The sequence below is a fragment of the Triticum aestivum genome, chromosome 6D (genome assembly GCF_018294505.1).
Source record: "Triticum aestivum cultivar Chinese Spring chromosome 6D, IWGSC CS RefSeq v2.1, whole genome shotgun sequence".
Lineage (NCBI taxonomy): Eukaryota > Viridiplantae > Streptophyta > Magnoliopsida > Poales > Poaceae > Triticum > Triticum aestivum.
Window position 1 is genome coordinate 333,666,101 of NC_057811.1, and position 16,496 is coordinate 333,682,596.

The 16,496-nt window shown below is 45.8% G+C and overlaps 3 protein-coding genes across 7 annotated transcripts; 1 reads left to right on the forward strand and 2 right to left on the reverse strand.

Moving 5' to 3' along the window:
* The first annotated feature begins 5,402 nt into the window (after positions 1-5,402).
* LOC123144955 (cilia- and flagella-associated protein 99-like) lies at positions 5,403-12,654 on the forward strand. 5 transcript variants are annotated; one of them, XM_044564228.1, is made up of 5 exons: positions 5,409-6,111; positions 10,396-10,457; positions 11,318-11,402; positions 11,631-11,697; positions 12,114-12,654. In XM_044564228.1, the coding sequence occupies exons 3-5, from the start codon at positions 11,348-11,350 to the stop codon at positions 12,538-12,540; spliced, it is 549 nt and encodes a 182-aa protein (XP_044420163.1). In that variant the 5' UTR covers positions 5,409-6,111; positions 10,396-10,457; positions 11,318-11,347; the 3' UTR covers positions 12,541-12,654. The 5 variants fall into 5 exon arrangements, 2 of the variants coding, with proteins under 2 accessions (XP_044420164.1, XP_044420163.1); XM_044564229.1 differs by lacking the exon at positions 10,396-10,457 and having other exon boundaries at positions 5,403-6,111; XR_006472026.1 differs by lacking the exon at positions 11,631-11,697 and having other exon boundaries at positions 5,415-6,111.
* Positions 8,840-10,449, reverse strand: LOC123144954 (uncharacterized). The gene is made up of 2 exons (XM_044564227.1): positions 10,318-10,449; positions 8,840-10,210 (listed from the first exon to the last, which is right to left on the reverse strand). Exons 1-2 carry the CDS (start codon positions 10,424-10,426, stop codon positions 8,883-8,885), a joined length of 1,437 nt encoding a protein of 478 aa, XP_044420162.1. The 5' UTR covers positions 10,427-10,449; the 3' UTR covers positions 8,840-8,882.
* An 869-nt stretch (positions 12,655-13,523) lies between the features above and the next one.
* LOC123141575 (RING-H2 finger protein ATL79) lies at positions 13,524-14,635 on the reverse strand. Its single transcript, XM_044560682.1, has one exon. It carries the CDS (start codon positions 14,370-14,372, stop codon positions 13,806-13,808), a length of 567 nt encoding a protein of 188 aa, XP_044416617.1. The 5' UTR covers positions 14,373-14,635; the 3' UTR covers positions 13,524-13,805.
* Between the last annotated feature and the right edge of the window lie 1,861 nt (positions 14,636-16,496).

Consider the following 16,496-nt stretch of genomic DNA (forward strand, 5'->3'; position numbering starts at 1 on the left):
GAAATACCAATTTCAACTCTTGGAACATCCTATATGCTCCGTGGCGTTCAAAACATTTTTGAAGTCCCGGTTCTAAGCCGTAAAGCATGGTGCACTAAACTATCAAGTAGTCATCATACCGAGTTTTGTCAAACGTTCATAACATCTGCATCTGCTCCTGCAATAGGTCTGTCACCTAGCGGTGCATCAAGGACATAATTCTTCTGTGCAGCAATGAGGATAATCCTCAGATCACGGACCAAGTCCGCATCATTGCTACTATCATCTTTCAACTTATTTTTCTCTAGGAACATATCAAAAATAAACGGGGAGCTACATCATGAGCAATTGATCTACAACATAGTTATGCAAATACTATCAGGACTAAGTTCATGATAAATTAAAGTTCAATTAATCATATTACTTAAGAACTCCCACTTAGATAGACATCCCACGAGTCATCTAAATGATCACGTGATCCAAATCAACTAAACAATGTCCGATCATCACGTGAGATGGAGTAGTTTTCAATGGTGAACATCACTATGTTGAACATATCTACTATATGATTTACGCTCGTCCTTTCGGTCTCAGTGTTCCGAGGTCATATCTGCATATGCTAGGCTCGTCAAGTTTAACCCGAGTATTCTGCATGTGCAAAACTGGCTTGCACCCGTTGTATGTGAACGTAGAGCTTATCACACCCGATCATCACGTGGTGTCTCGGCACGACGAACTTTCGCAACGGTGCATACTCAGGGACAACACTTGTACCTTGAAATTTAGTGAGAGATCATCTTATAATGCTACCGTCGAACTAAGCAAAATAAGATGCATAAAGGATAAACATCACATGCAATCAATATAAGTGATATGATATGGCCATCATCATCATGTGCCTTTGATCTCGAACTCCAAAGCACTGTCATGATCACCATCGTCACCGGCGCGACACCTTGATCTCCATCGCAGCACGTTGTCGTCTCGCCAACTATTGCTTCTACGACTATCGCTACCGCTTAGTGATTAAGTAAAGCAATTACATGGCGATTGCATTTCATACAATAAAGCGACAACCATATGGCTCCTGCCAGTTGCCGATAACTCCGTTACAAAACATGATCATCTCATACAATAAAATTTAGCATCATATCTTAACCATATCACATCACAACATGCCCTGCAAAAACAAGTTAGACGTCCTCTACTTTGTTGTTGCAAGTTTTCCGTGGCTGCTACAGGCTGAGCAAAAACTATTCTTACCTACGCATCAAAACCACAACGATTTTTCGTCAAGTATGTGCTGTTTTAACCTTCAATAAGGACCGGGCGTAGCCACACTCGATTCAACTAAAGTTGGAGATACTAACACCCGCCAGCCACTTGTGTGCGAAGCACGTCGGTAGAACCAGTCTCGCCTAAGCGTACGCGTAATGTCGGTCCGGGCCGCTTCATCCAACAATACCGCCGAATCAAAGTATGACATGCTGGTAAGCAGTATGACTAGTATCGCCCACAACTCACTTGTGTTCTACTCGTGCATATAACATCTACGCATAAACCTGGCTCGGATGCCACTGTTGGGGAACGTAGTAATTTCAAAAAAAATCCTACGCACATGCAAGATCATGGTAATGCATAGCAACGAGAGGTGAGAGTGTTGTCCACGTACCCTCGTAGACCGTAAGCGGAAGCATTATGACAACGCGGTTGATGTAGTCGTACGTCTTCACGATCGACCGATCCTAGTACCGAATGTACGGCACCTCCGTGATCTGCACACGTTCAGCTCGGTGACGTCCCACGAACTCACGACCCAGTAGAGCTTCGAGGGAGAGTTTCGTCAGCACGACGGTGTGATGACGGTGATGATGAAGCTACCGGCATAGGGCTTCGCCTAAGCACTACGATGATATGACCGAGGTGGATTATGGTGGAGGGGGCACCGCACACGGCTAAGAGATCAATGATCAACTTGTGTGTCCATGGGATGCCCCCTGGCCACATATATAAAGGATGGAGGGAGGAGGAGGCCGGCCCTCATAGGGCGCGCCCAAAGTGTGGAGTCCTACTAGGACTCCCTAGTCCTAGTAGGATTCCACCTCCCACATGGAATAGGAAAAGGGGAAGGGAGAAGGAGAACGAAGGAAGGGGGCGCCCCCTTCCCCTAGTCCAATTCGGACCAGTCCATGGGGAAGGGGTGCGGCCACCCTTGAGGCCTTTTTCCCCTTTACCATATGGCCCATTAAGGCCCAATACGAATTCCCGTAACTCTTCAGTACTCCGAAAAATACCCGAATCACTCGGAACCTTTACGATGTCCGAATATAGTCGTCCAATATATTGATCTTTATGTCTCGACCATTTTGAGACTCCTCGTCATGTCCCCGATCACATCCGGGACTCCGAACTACCTTCGGTACATCAAAACACATAAACTCATAATACCGATCGTCCTAGAACGTTAAGCGTGCGGACCCTGCGGGTTCGAGAACTATGTAGACATGACCGAGACTCATCTCCGGTCAATAACCAATAGCGGAACCTGGATGCTCATATTGGTTCCTACATATTCTACGAAGATCTTTATCGGTCAAACCGCATAACAACATACATTGTTCCCTTTGTCGTCGGTATGTTACTTGCCCGAGATTCGATCGTCGGTATCTCAATACCTAGTTCAATCTCCTTACCGCAAGTCTCTTTACTCGTTCCGTAATGCATCATCCCGCAACTAACTCATTAGTCACATTGCTTGCAAGGCTTATAGTGATGTGCATTACCGAGAGGGCCCAGAGATACCTCTCTGACAATCGGAGTGACAAATCCTAATCTCGATCTATGCCAACTCAACAAGTACCATCGGAGACACCTGTAGAGCACCTTTATATTCACCCATTTACGTTGTGACGTTTGGTAGCACACAAAGTGTTCCTCCGGTATTCGGGAGTTGGATAATCTCATAGTCATAGGAACATGTATAAGTCATGAAGAAAGCAATAGCAATATACTAAACGATCAAGTGCTAAGCTAACGGAATGGGTCAAGTCAATCACATCATTCTCTAATGATGTGATCCCATTGATCAAATGACAACTCATGTCTATGGCTAGGAAACTTAGCCATCTTTGATCCAACGAGCTAGTCAAGTAGAGGCATACTAGTGACACTCTGTTTGTCTATATATTCACACATGTACTAAGTTTCCGGTTAATACAATTCTAGCATGAATAATAAACATTTATCATGATATAAGGAAATATAAATAACAACTTTATTATTGCCTCTAGGGCATATTTCCTTCAAGGATGTCAACTAACATCGGGCCCTTCAGTGGGCCAGGAATCAGTGTCTTCAATTCCTCCATCGTAGCCTTCTTTACCACAGCGCCGACCTCCTTTTGCATGTCTTCGATGCTGCTGAAGTTCGAGCACACTTCCGTGTTGTTTTCGAACTTCGTGTGATCACCGAGCGAGCACTGGAAGAAGAAAGTCCTTCATCTAGTGCCCCAGGGAAGGGGTTGGGGTTGGAGTTGATGGCGATGGAGAGGTGGTGAAACAGAGAGGTGGAAGAGGAGAGGCAGAGAGGGTTCGAGTGTAGTGTTGGGTAAGTAGGGTGGGTAAATATAGGAGCGATAGACCGCTAGGAATGAATGTTCATCTTTGAACTTCCTGTTGTTTATAATGCAGATCGACACGGAGGTTATGCCGCCATTGAACAATGGGAAGGAGGTCGTGTCGCCATTGGACAAGGGCAAGGAGGTTGTGCCGCCGTTGGAGGATGACGTGGTGGTGAAGGATCCGCAGCGACAAGCGGAGGAACTACGGGCACTACCACGAGGAGGCATGACCAACCCACTTCTGCAAGGTGATCCTTACTCCGAAACTGGAGAGTCTTCCTTTGCCTCTAGACTCCACGAAGCACTTCCTCGCCGTCCCTACGGAGTTCAGGCTCAAGACGAACACCGGTTGCGCATGGAGGGTCACGGTCAGGGTGATCGACAGCAGGGTCACTCTTGATCAGGATTGGGCCCCCTTCGCCTCGTTCACCAGATCAGGATCTGGTACATGGTGACCTTCAAGTTGCTGACTCCTGAAACCTTGAAGGTGATCGTCTTCAACGACGACGACGTGGAGGTGGTCACCAAGTGCAAGAAGCACGATGACGCCTTCGCCGTGACCGCCTAGAGAGCTCATGTTGCCCATTGCCTGTTGCTTGTCCAGGTTTAAGACTATATTCAGTGGTGTTGTTTGGTTTAAAACTTATCCTAATGTTAAACTTGTTCTAATGTGTGGTTAATACTTTTACGTGTGCCTTTGTTTGTTCTGCTTGCTCTACTTTTGTTGTTAGCTATCTATGTGTCCTCTGGTAACCTCACCACAACGACGAGGAGGGTTACCAAACAATTGTCCTGTATGCAACCAAACAACCGGACTTGTGTTTCTCCAGAAACAAGTCCGCAACCAAACAAGCTGCCTTTTCTTTCGGCACATGTAGGCTAGAGGGGATGCAGATAACCAATCAACATGCAGATGTTACTTTTGCGTGCATTTTCTCAACCAGACCCAACTGGGGCAAGTATGCAAAGTGCCTAAAAAGATGCATGTAACCAAACGCACCCTAGACGAACAAATATTATGTTTATTTTGAGAGTCGGCGGCGTTGGAGCTGCCCTCAAATCTTAATCGGGGAAGTGAAGGAGTGAGTAACAAGGTTGGCCATAGTAGTATCATGTACTTCCTCCGCCTTGGTGCATTAGAGCAAGTACAATAAGCTTATGTAAGCAGGCTATAAGGATTAAAGTATTGTTTTTCTACTGACACGGAGGGGAGAGAAGAGGAGAGAGAAGAGGAGCCGGCTACAGAATAAGAGCCAACTACAACACGCGCTCCTAGGCACTATGTGAGAGTGAGAGGTGGTCATGTATTAATGAAATAACACATCTTTATATCTTACTATTGTACTTATCGACTACAAGATTGGTTATAGATGACATGGCAATATCATATAGCCATCAGCTCGCTGTACTATTAACCATGCTCTTAGGCATGTAATGAAAATCAAATAATCTCAAAACACTAAGACACAAATAAGGTAATACTAGTTGCATGCATATTAATTAGACCCCATCATTAATTGGAGGACTAATGCATGCAATTTCTAAGACACGCTATTGGGATTTGAAGAGGTCTCCTAATTAATAGCATGTTTTTAGTTAAGAAATGAATGATGTGATTGGCTTCCTCTACGATTCAATTTTTCTCCTAGCCCAATCTTTTCACGCCTAGGTTAAGATGCCTAATGCACCTAGACGGAGGGAGTATTCGGGACTAGCAAATCTAAGATAATACTCCCTCTGTTCCGAATTGTATGTCGTTAAACGATTCGACGAACAAATTTTCGTAGGCTACGATTTTCCCTGAGTTTCCCATTCTACCCCTCCGACCGACACGTTTCCCTCTTTCTCGCCCGACGCCACCGACCACTCTCTCCCCACTCACCCCCGCTCTCTCTCCCTCGCGTGCGACGCCCCCGCTTGCCTCTCTCTCGCGCGCGACGCCGGCCACCAGGCGCCTCTCTCTCTCGCGCGCGACGCCGCTCTCTCCCCGTTGATGCTCCCTCTCTCTCCCTCTCGCCGGCGTCTTGCTCCGCATCGCCGCTCACCGCTCCCCACCACACAAAGCTGCCATTTTTATTTGTCGGCGACGGCTGCTGGGCGAGGAGGAGCTGGATCCACATGCGCTGGTCCTCGATCTGCTTGTGGATAGGCGTGAGGAGTCGCTGAAGCGGAGCCCAAGCGGCACCGGCGCGGGCGTGAAGACGACGACGGGAGGATCTGGAGCCCGAGCGGGAGGATCTGGAGCCGCATCTCAAGTACTCCGGCGACACAACGGCGCTTGATGTGGAGCCCCACCGGCGCCGCTGCCGGTGGTGGGGCACCAGTTCTGCGCGCCCTACGTGGTGCCGCTGACGGTGACCAAGAAGGCGCTCAGCCTCTCCGACGGCGACTTCGCCATCACCGATGCCAACGGCGCCGTCGTGCTCAAGGTCAAGGGCGCCATCTTCAGCATCCGGAGCTGCCGCACCATCCACGACGGCGCTGGGATGCCCCTCCTAACCATGCAAGAAAAGGTCCCTTCTCCACTACAGCTTTGCTCCTTTGTCTGTCTGTCCATCTCCCCTGGCCTGGCGCTGCTGAAATTTCCTCGATCCATAGACATGTCTGCAAGTTCTTTGCGGAATAGGATCGTTGACCCGTAGACAAGGGTGAGCTGAGTCGTCGGAAATTGCAATAGTCTTGCATTTTTTTTAGCTGGGGGAGGAATAATCTTGATTCTTCAAGTTGAGCTGGGCGAGGAATAATCTTCATGCTCACAAGTCACTGATTTGTAGCGATTTAGAGAAGTTGCAGTAAATCTGAATTACTCCAGTGTGCAGATTTGCAGTAAACTTTATTACTCCAGTGTGGATTTGCACTGATTTGGAGTAGCTTTGATGCAGTAGGCTTTTCAGTTTTTAGTAACATCTGTGTTTTAGGCCCTCTGTTACGAATTGTTGTGAGGATATGAGTATGCAGTAGTGTGCAGATTTGCACTGATGAGAAATGCAGTGACCAACACAAATTTTGGAGTAGCTTGTTTGATCTACAGTTGGGAAGGAGATTAATAGAGGTACTGTCAGTAGTTTGTGTTAATCTTGGGCTGCTGCTGTCAGTATCTTGTGTTAATTTTGGTGCAGTAGCTGCTGCTACTGCTTGTTTGATCTACAGTTGGAGTACTCCTGTAACAACTTGTTTGATCTAGAAGGAGTAGTTTTCTGACTTCTTAGAATTATCTCTCTTGCAACAACTTGTTTATCCTTTCACTCATATCCTCACAACAACGTTTTCACCTGTATATTGGGTGGTTGCAGCCATCAATGACCCTGCTAACCGAAAGAACTGCAGCAGACCCTACTAACTGAAAGAACTGCAGCCATTAATTAAGATAATCTGAAACCTTTTCTTTTAATTAACTTAAAACTTCCAGTAAAATTAAGATAAACTAAAACCATTTCTTTCAATTAACGTAAAATTATCTGAACCATTTGTCCTCTCTTACTCTCTTCTTTTTCAGTAAAGTGTAGGAGTAAAATAAAATGAAACCTTTTCCTTTAACTAACTTAAAATCTTTTTGCATCAAGGTTGACCCCGTCTCCTCTTTGATGGAACATATTCTTCTTCTTCTTCTCTTTGAACAAGACCTTTGAACTTGATAACCGGCCGGCCGGAGTAGATTGGTTGAATTTGGGTGTGTGGTAACTGCAGCTTGTTTTCCTCTCACCATGGGGCTGGGTAAACTGCAGTTATTAGTTAAACTTCCCTGATTTGTTTTCTTCTCGATTTGGCCAGATGGATCAAATGTACTGAAACTTTGCTTATTCTCATGAAGCAGCTGTAGCTTCTTTTGAAAGTTGTCGTATGTAGCTTGTGTTAATTTGTCTACTGAAACTTGGGCTACTGAAGCTTGTTAACTTGCATAATATTGTGAACTTAATTGTTGCTTGCATATTAATGACAGTAAAATCATGATATGAGTAGTTTCTGTAAAATCATGACATGCCATACAAGCTACTCAAACTCAGGAGTAGTTTCAGTAAAATCTATTCTATGGACTTGCTGTTTAGTTTTATTTAAAATTAGGAGTAGGAGTAGCTCTTGGAGTAGGAGTAGGAGTAGTTCTTGGAGTATGAGTAGGAGTAGGAGTAGTTCTTGGTTAATTAAACCTTTTCATTTAATTAAAACTAAACTGAACTACTCTTCTCCTCTCCTCTCGTCTCTTTCATTTGTCTTCTCTTTCTCTTTTGCCCTCTTACAATAGTGCAACAATATGAGACCTAAATCAAATGAAACCAAATGAAACTTTCACTAATGGAGTACTCCTATTTCTCTCTTCTTTTCTCTTCTTTCTTTCTTCTTGGAGTGCTTGATTATCTTCCAGTTCTCTCTCTCTCTCTCTCTGTGTGTGTGTGTGTGTGTGTGTTGCCCTCTCTTCTTACTTTCTCTCTCTTCCAGTGCCCTCTCTTCTTCTCTCTTAATTAAACAAAAATGATCACACAAATGATGCACTCCTCACAAAATTAAATTAAACTTTTCAAACAAAAATGATCATATATATGGAGTAAAATCCAGTCCATAGAAGCCTTTTGCAAACATATGGAGTAATTTCACAAGGGGTTTACATATACTGCACACAAACAAGGAGTTACACACATACTCCACACAAATAATCACAAGCATCTTAACAAGCAACTCCTCCAGCATCTCAACAAGCATCTCGACAAGCAACTCAACAAGCATCTCCTCAAGCATCTGAACTAGCATCTCGACAAGCAACTCCTCAAGCATCTCAACAAGCATCTCCTCAAGCATCTCAACAAGAAACTTCTCAAGCATCTCCTCAAGCATCTCGACAAGCAACTCCTCAAGCATCTAAACTAGCATCTCGACAAGCAACTCCTCAAGCATCTCAACAAGCATCTCGACAAGCAACTCCTCAAGCATCTCAACAAGCATCTCCTCAAGCATCTCAACAAGAAACTTCTCAAGCATCTCCTCAAGCATCTCGACAAGCAACTCCTCAAGCATCTAAACTAGCATCTCGACAAGCAACTCCTCAAGCATCTCAACAAGCATCTCGACGAGCAACTCCTCAAGCATCTCGACAAGCATCTCCTCAAGCATCTCAACAAGTATCTCGACAAGCAACTCCTCAAGCATCTCAACAAGCAACTCGACAAGCATCTCGACAAGCAACTCCTCAAGCATCTCAACAAGCATCTCGACGAGCATCTCAACAAGCATCTCGACAAGCAACTCAACAAGCATCTCCTCAAGCATCTGAACTAGCATCTCGACAAGCAACTCAACAAGCAACTCTCTCCATTATCCCAAGATTGTGCAGGGCATTTGCATATACCTCTTGAGGGCATGTAAGTCTTGGAGGTAGCATCCCAAAGTTCTCTAGCCTTTCCTTGTTTGCATGGGGTATTTTATACCCATTGCCCCCTGCATGGTTCAAGATTTCAATCATGCAAGCTTGTAGAGATAGGAAAACTCTGTTCAGCTTGTAAACATCATAGTTTTCAAATTCATCTAGCACACCCTTGATAAGATCCTGAAGCGTTCTAGGGCTTAAACAATCTGTTAGAGATTGCAACGAGCTGAAGAACCCAAGGTCAAGGCCATTCAGATCAGGGCTATTGGCAGGTTGTTGGATTAGTCTGATATCGAGTCCAGTTCTTTCCACGGCTGCTAAAAATTCTGGGTCATTAGGCAAGATATGAGGCTTAGCGTTGTCTTGCTGTATATAGATGGTTTGCCCAGCATCATTCTCAGGCCAAGATGCTTGTATTGCTGGCAGCAGGTTCTCTATCATGAACTCTCTCATTACTTGCCTGTTGACTTTTATTGACTTTGTCTCCAATGTTCCTCTGGGCCTGTTGTCGCTTCTCCTTTGAGCCGGAACTTCTTTCACAAACGGCCAAATTCCAAGTTTTCCAGAGAAGGTCACATTTCCTTCATTATCCCACCTCGGCCTAGCAATCGCTGTCAAGAACATAACCTTTCCAATACAACTGCCGTTTTGCAGAGTTCTTGTAGGCTCTTCCTCCCCATACAACAGATAATAGTTCCTTTTTCTCTTGGTCATATAGAACCATTTCTCATCGATATGAATAATGTTGTGCATGGTCTTGAATTTTGGCCTTTCAGTTTGTGTTGTTGTCTCATCGAGCATTGACAAGCAAAATTTCATTCTATCCTTCTTGTTCTTTTCATTTAGAGCTGGCTTCAAACAATTTGTATGCCTCTTTATCAACTTGAGCATGAACTTCCGGTGGAGTGTCGTAGGGCTGCACCCGAGTTGCCAGGCAAGTGACCTGATAGTAGACCTCCTGTTTAGTGGGATGGTAGGGATTTGCTCTAGATTGATGTCTTTCGGCTTTCTTCCACAATTTCCTTTCCTCTGACCTGAAACATCTACGTCTAGACCTTCAGCAATTTGCTCCATCGCTTTCTTCCAAATCCTTTGTATATTCCAGACACCCACTCCAAAGAAATCAGCAATATTTTTCTTGTCATCTCTCTTAAACTTTCCCCCTCTACTCATGCACAATGTATGCATTGCAACATAAGCAGCATATCTTTTCTTGTCATCTAGGATATCCCTTTTCTGAACTGCTTGCTCAACACCTGCACAAAGAAAATATATTATATATGATCAAATGGAGTACAACAATGCATTTACACAAGTCATTTGAGTCGTTTACTCTCTACTCATGATCATTTGAGTCATTTACCTTGAACAATTGCATCTCCTACATCTTCGTCCATCTCATCTCTTACATCTTCGTCCATTTCATCTTCATCTTCTGCAGGTGGGGTGTAGTTGAGGTCTGGGAGATCCATGTTCTCCAGGCAACTAAAAAGAACTTTCAAGGTAAGAGGTTGAACTTTCAAGATGCACACCAGTACATTTTGGAAATGAAAATGATCAATTGGAGCAGTACAACATTATTGCATACTTTGTTTGCACTATTCTCTTGCTTGCACTGCTTGTTTAACGTTAAATGATCAGATGGAAATGAAAATGATCTTTGAGTAGTTTAGTGTAGGACTTGGAGTAGTACATGAATACTGAATTTGTATACTGAATTTGGAGTATGAAGCAGCTGTATGGATTACTGTTAATTTTGCATACTGAATTTTGAGTAAAATGGAGTAGCTCTGTCACTGAATTTGGTTGGTAAAGATGCAGTAGCAGTAGGAGTTTTTACTACACCTAACTAACGTAGCTGCTGGGGTTATTTAGTTATCGCACCTAATTAATTATCATGTGTAATCTGAATGATGTGTGTACCAACTGATGATGGTTCTCAAGTTTAGCATGCATCACCAAGTTAATTTTGCTTTGAGTACATTTAACTTGGAGTCCTCCGGTACTCCAAGATTTGCTACTCAAACAAATTTGGAGTACTTGCACTTGCACACAACACTACTCAGCAATTTTCAATTAATTTTCTTGGATTACTCCATCTTGCTCTGTTAGGTTATCTTGTTTTTCTGTTAATTATTCGATCTTGGATACTTGGAGTACTGATGATGATTGCTGCTGTTATGTTAGGACTTGCAAGCAGTAGTTTTAGTAGTTTAGTGTAGGACTTGCAACAAGAGGAGAGCTACTGTAGTATACTCCTCTTGTGACCTCCATATTCTTGCTCTCTTCTCTCTCTTCCCTCTTCTACAGTAATATGAGCCCTACAGTAATATGACTTGTGACCTTGAATTTTTTTCCATCAGATTGTTTTAAAGAAGGGCTATTGAAAAAAGATGTGTGAGGGCATCAGTCACTCTCATGCCGGCATGCCGCACTTTCAGCTAGCAGGTTGGTATCTCAACATTTCTCCATTCAAGTCATTTCCCATAGTGTTTTTTTCGAAGCACTAACTGCAAATTTGCATACTAATAATGACCGGAGTATTTTATTTACATCAAATTATGTCAAACACTTTAGATTGTTCAGTCATACCATAGTGTTTAAAAGTTTGGACATTCTGAAGATTCAAATAAAAATAGCCATGTGCACAGTTTACTTGATCATGTCAAGTTACAGGTGAAAGAGACCCTCTTATGGGAATAATGGAGTACAGAAATGATAGTGAGTTCAAAGTAAGGCTGAGGTAAAATTTTCGGAGGCCATGCTCTATGTTTTACCACTACCCTTCTTGGTATTCATGCTCCTGATATTCATACTCCTATTCCTACTCAATTTTACCTGAAATGAGAGTAGCAATTATTTTTGCCCATTAATTCATACTCCTACTGATTTGGAGTACTGATGAAACTAAGAAGTCCAAACCTGTGTTAAATTGACAGTACATGCTCATTTTTTGTATTGACAGTACAAGTCCAAACTTGTATTGACAGTACATGTTCTACTCAGTGTTCATCTTTCAGTGTTCAATATCACTGTTCAGTTTCAGTGTTAAATTTCAGTATTACTCCAAGATTGTACTACATGCAATTATTCAAATTATTTAAGACAGATGATTACATCAAGTTTATGATCATCAAATTGTTTACTCGGATGATGCAGAGGGAGTAATGGGCGAGGAGATGAACCTAGGAGAGCAAAATTGAGAACTCCAGCTAAAGCAGCTCCTGCCCAGCGGCGAGGACTTCAGCGGCAGCAGCACCTGTGCATGGGGAGGAACAGCCCTTGGGCGCGCGTAGGCAGCAGCTCGCCTCCACTAGCGGGCGGCAGCAGAGCACCAGCTCGCCTCCACCAGCGGCCGGCAGTAGATCAGCACCTCGTCTCCACCAGCGGGCGGCAGCAGAGCACCACCTGGGCGCGCGGGGGCCGGGAGGAGCCCCTGGCGTGGGAGAGGAGCGCGGGGGTGGAGGGCAGGTGGCGGAGCCGCGGAGGCGGAGGTGGAGTGCCGGGGCGGAGGTGGAGGGCGGGTGGCAGAGCCGCGGAGGCGGAGGTGGAGTGCCGGGGCGGAGGCGGAGGTGGAAGACGCTGAGGAAGATGACGGACAGATTCAAAGTTTGAACTGGGGGCATAAAGGTCCATTTGCCCATTTTCACCTGGTCGGAACATATTCCCCAGCGACATACATTTCGGAACAGAGGGAGTATGCACTATAAAGGTAGTAGTCCCTTCATTTTTGTATATAAGACGATAATAAAATATACATTTTGCATATATATAAGGCCATCAATAGTAAACGAGTCAAAACTAAATGATATTGCCTCGTACTAGCAACCCATGATATAGCTACTAGTATCATGCATGCGTTGGATGATAATGACACATGCAACAACTTTCTTTCTCATATCCACTCAATTTTATCGAATTTGCATGCATCCTATTAATTAACTAGAAAAAAAGCTAGTTCGCAGAGCCGTTATTAAATTTTATCTTATCTATAATTTGAGTCTGATCTTGTATATAGAAATGGAGCGACTGTCGTATACTAGTAGTATGATATGCTTATTTGAGTAGCCTGAGCCACATACTAGCTTCGTCAGCCTTTGCGGCAGCGAATACCAAAAACATTGTCCTGTCGGCGGAGGAGAGGTTGAGAGCCCTGGTGCTTGGCGCCAAATACTCCAATGGCGCTGCTCCCAACGGGACGACTGCGATGCCCAACGCACCCCAATCAGACCGACCCGGCTCCACCGTGACCACCCGCCGAACGCCGATGCCACCTGCCGCGCCGAAACCCAACCAAACCTCTACACAATGGTCGCAAAGCAGCCCCACCGCTAGTAATATGCTCGCAGCAGCGCCCTACGGAGCCTACACCACTCTATCACTCCGTCTTCCTCTGCTTTACCGCTTTTCTCTTCTTGTCTCGTATCCACTCTAGCGCGGTAGCGCCGGAAGGAATCCGTCGACCCAGAGCAGAGCTGCCTCGTTAGTTTGTCACTGACGACGAGCCTGCTATGCTCGGACGCCAAATAATGCAGGCCTTCATCAACGGCTGCGCAAGAATCCAACGGATGAGTCGAACGATGCAATGCAAGTTTTACATGAGATGAGAATGCAAGAGGGATGATCGCGAATTACGATCCGAGCTGATGGCTGCAATCGATTTGCATTGTCAGACGCCCTCAAAGAGTAGTACAAGCAGCACTCGATTACAAATCACGCGACGACAGAGCTGAGCTCCGGCAAGCTCCCCCACCGCGACGCACTTGATGTCGCTTCTTGTCAGCGGTACAGACAGAGTGACGATGGATCCATGACCGACCCAGCGCCGGAGGTGACAGCGGCCTGGTTTGGCTAGGGCTCTCCGGCCCGCGACAGCCGGGACGGCGCGCGGCAGGTGGGGCAGGACGCGCGCGCCGCGAGCCACCCGTCCACGCAGGCCCCGTGGAAGCCGTGGCCGCACGCCGGGAGCACGCGGACGCGCTCGCCGTCCGCCAGCTCCGACAGGCAGATGGCGCACTCCGCGTCGCCCCACCCGCCGGCCAACTGAACGCCCGCCCCTGCCCCGGCCTCCACAGAGAATTCGGTGGCCGCGGCGTCGGATGGAGGCTTCGGCGGCTGCGGCTGCCCCTGCGCCTGCGCCTGCGCCCGCGCACGCGCGGCGCGGCGGCGGGCGAGGCGGCGGAGGAGGAAACGGGCGGCGGCGTGGAGGGAGAAGGCGAGGAGGGAGACGCAGGCGAGGATGATGAGTATGGTGGCCACGTTGGAGAAGAATGCCCGGGAGCTGGAGTAGGGGCCCCAGACGTCGCCGGTGGCGTGGGACAGCGGCCTCGGCGGAGGCGGAGATGAGATGACCATGGTCGCCGCCGTGGCGTTCATGGGGGGCGAGGCGGTGTGGTTGGTTCGGCGTGCCATGGCCATGGCCTCGATCTCTGGAGAGTGCTGTCGACGGCTTGGAGCGGGAGTCGACAGTGAATGAGTGAAGGAGGGCGAGCCTGCAAGGAGGCGTCGTTGTCTGGGTTTGGCAATGGTCTTGGCTTTTGGTATGGTTTCTTCCTTTTCTTTCTTCGGAGCTGACGGGCTGCTACTCAGAGTGAGAGTGGAGTAGTACTAGTAGGCCTGAGTGACCATGCATGATCAAGCATGCGTGCACGAAGATGCCTTGCGCCATACCTCACCTCACGCAGGCTCGCTTGTTTAGAAAACGGACTCTGAATGCATGTTCCATCAGAATTCAGATTCAGAATAGAGTAGAGTAGTACCATGCCCTACTTCCTAGACCAATTGATGGATGCCGTTACTTACTTAACTCTGGTCAATGTTCTTCCCCTGGTAGTACCAAGAAGGTTAATGCTAGCTTTTAAAGTTTCCTGCCCCTCGTCATATCATCGAGCGTATCAAAAAGACGAGCAGGCGTCCTCTTGGCGCAATCCCCAAGAGCCGCAAAGCCTCAAGTGTTCAATCCTCTGTGTGAGTCTGTTTGATGTTTTAATCTACTTAAGGTGCAGCAGTAATTTGTTTTAACCTCTAGGATTTTCTCCCTCCCTGGCAAATATCGGAGACCATTGTCATGTTTATTACGTATACTCCAGTAATTTTCACGTATCGCATTAGTACATTTTCACTTGTTTTATGGTTGTTCGCAAAGTTTGCCACATAAGCCTGATGAGGACCGGACCATCATGTTCGGACATTTTCTTGCCATGCAATGTGGGGCCTCAAACAGCGGTGTACCCGTACGTCCAAATTCCCTCAAACCGGATGCAAAACAGTTTTGGCCACCACCGTGTAGCACCCAAAATCCCGCCGAGAGTCCGCGTATTTCTCAATCTGACCCTTCCACTCGTTCTGTATCCCACGAGGCACATAAATAGGGAACCGAATTGGAAAAAATACACTTGTGTTCCTGGTTGTTTATGCACCCTATATAGTTTTTTTTAATGTTTTAATAAAAAGTCAAAATAGGTAAGAACTATTTTGACAAAAAACTTGACTTCCTTTTGCACTAATATATAAATTTTCATAAAAAAACAAAAGTTGACTTCACAGCAAAAAAGACAAAATTTATATAGGTCACTATTCACACTTTTAAGCCAAAAATTTGTGTTTTTTGAAAAAAAATCAAAGGAAGATTTTCTTTTTGTGGATTTTTTTCTCACGAGTACAATAAAAGATCAAATTTATTTCAAAAATATTTTCAGAATTTTTTGACTTTTTGTTGAATTACTAATTTTTTTTTCATATAGAACGTAGATGTCCCTATAGACCACAAATCCGCCTCCAGCGAATTAGCCCAACCTGACTGTTGATGCCGTGACATAAAATAGTTGGTCACAGCTCCAACGTTGTGACGTTTACAAGTCGTTGCCTTTGACTGTGCAGAGAAAGTCTTTGAATGTACAAGAAAGTGATATAAAAGTACGCCATCACCTATTTTAACTGACTGCAAGCCTGCAGCCGTGTTCGTACCAGCACAGTCGCATGCATGCAGAGCAGCCACAAGGCAAGGAAAATCGACGAGCGACGTCATCACTTGGGGTTAACTTCAACTCGTGGACGTAAACGGACCGTTGTTTTGTCCGATTTGTATCCGTTTGGGTCGGTAAAACAGAAAGTCGTGTCCTGTTAAAGTCGTGTCCTGTTTTTATCGTTCGGTTGTCGGTGTGGCCAACCGGCCACCGCATCTTAAAATTTTGTCTGCATTTAAACTTTAAAATTTTGACCAAAAAATACATTGAACATAATTAAACCTCCACAAGGTCTCACGACCGCACATTCAAACTAAACTTAAAATTAGAAAAACATAAAAACTAGATGGTCGTCGCCGCCATGGACGTATTCAGTTGTCGATGTTCTAGTTCTCGTCGCCCATGGGGGGGGGGGGGGGGGGGGGGGTCAACGCAGAACGGGAGGCGCCTTTACTACTTTTGGCCCTAGGGGGGGCGGTGACCATGTGTCCTCGCCCACCCACACGGGTGGCACGGATACATACTCTGGTGTGCAGGGCAGCGTGTTCGTCCACGACCACGACTACCCCACCAAGGG

Bases quoted from the DNA above. Each gene is read 5' to 3' on its own strand.
- LOC123144955 (XM_044564229.1), top strand. From the start codon at position 11,348: ATGTGTGAGGGCATCAGTCACTCTCATGCCGGCATGCCGCACTTTCAG. The intron at 11,403-11,630 runs GTTGGTATCTCA...GTCAAGTTACAG, and splicing joins GCCGCACTTTCAGCTAGCAG to GTGAAAGAGACCCTCTTATG. The intron at 11,698-12,113 runs GTAAAATTTTCG...CGGATGATGCAG, and splicing joins GAGTTCAAAGTAAGGCTGAG to AGGGAGTAATGGGCGAGGAG.
- LOC123144954 (XM_044564227.1), bottom strand. From the start codon at position 10,426: ATGGATCTCCCAGACCTCAACTACACCCCACCTGCAGAAGATGAAGAT. The intron at 10,211-10,317 runs GTAAATGACTCA...TTCTTTGTGCAG, and splicing joins AGGAGATGCAATTGTTCAAG to GTGTTGAGCAAGCAGTTCAG.
- LOC123141575 (XM_044560682.1), bottom strand. From the start codon at position 14,372: ATGGCCATGGCACGCCGAACCAACCACACCGCCTCGCCCCCCATGAAC.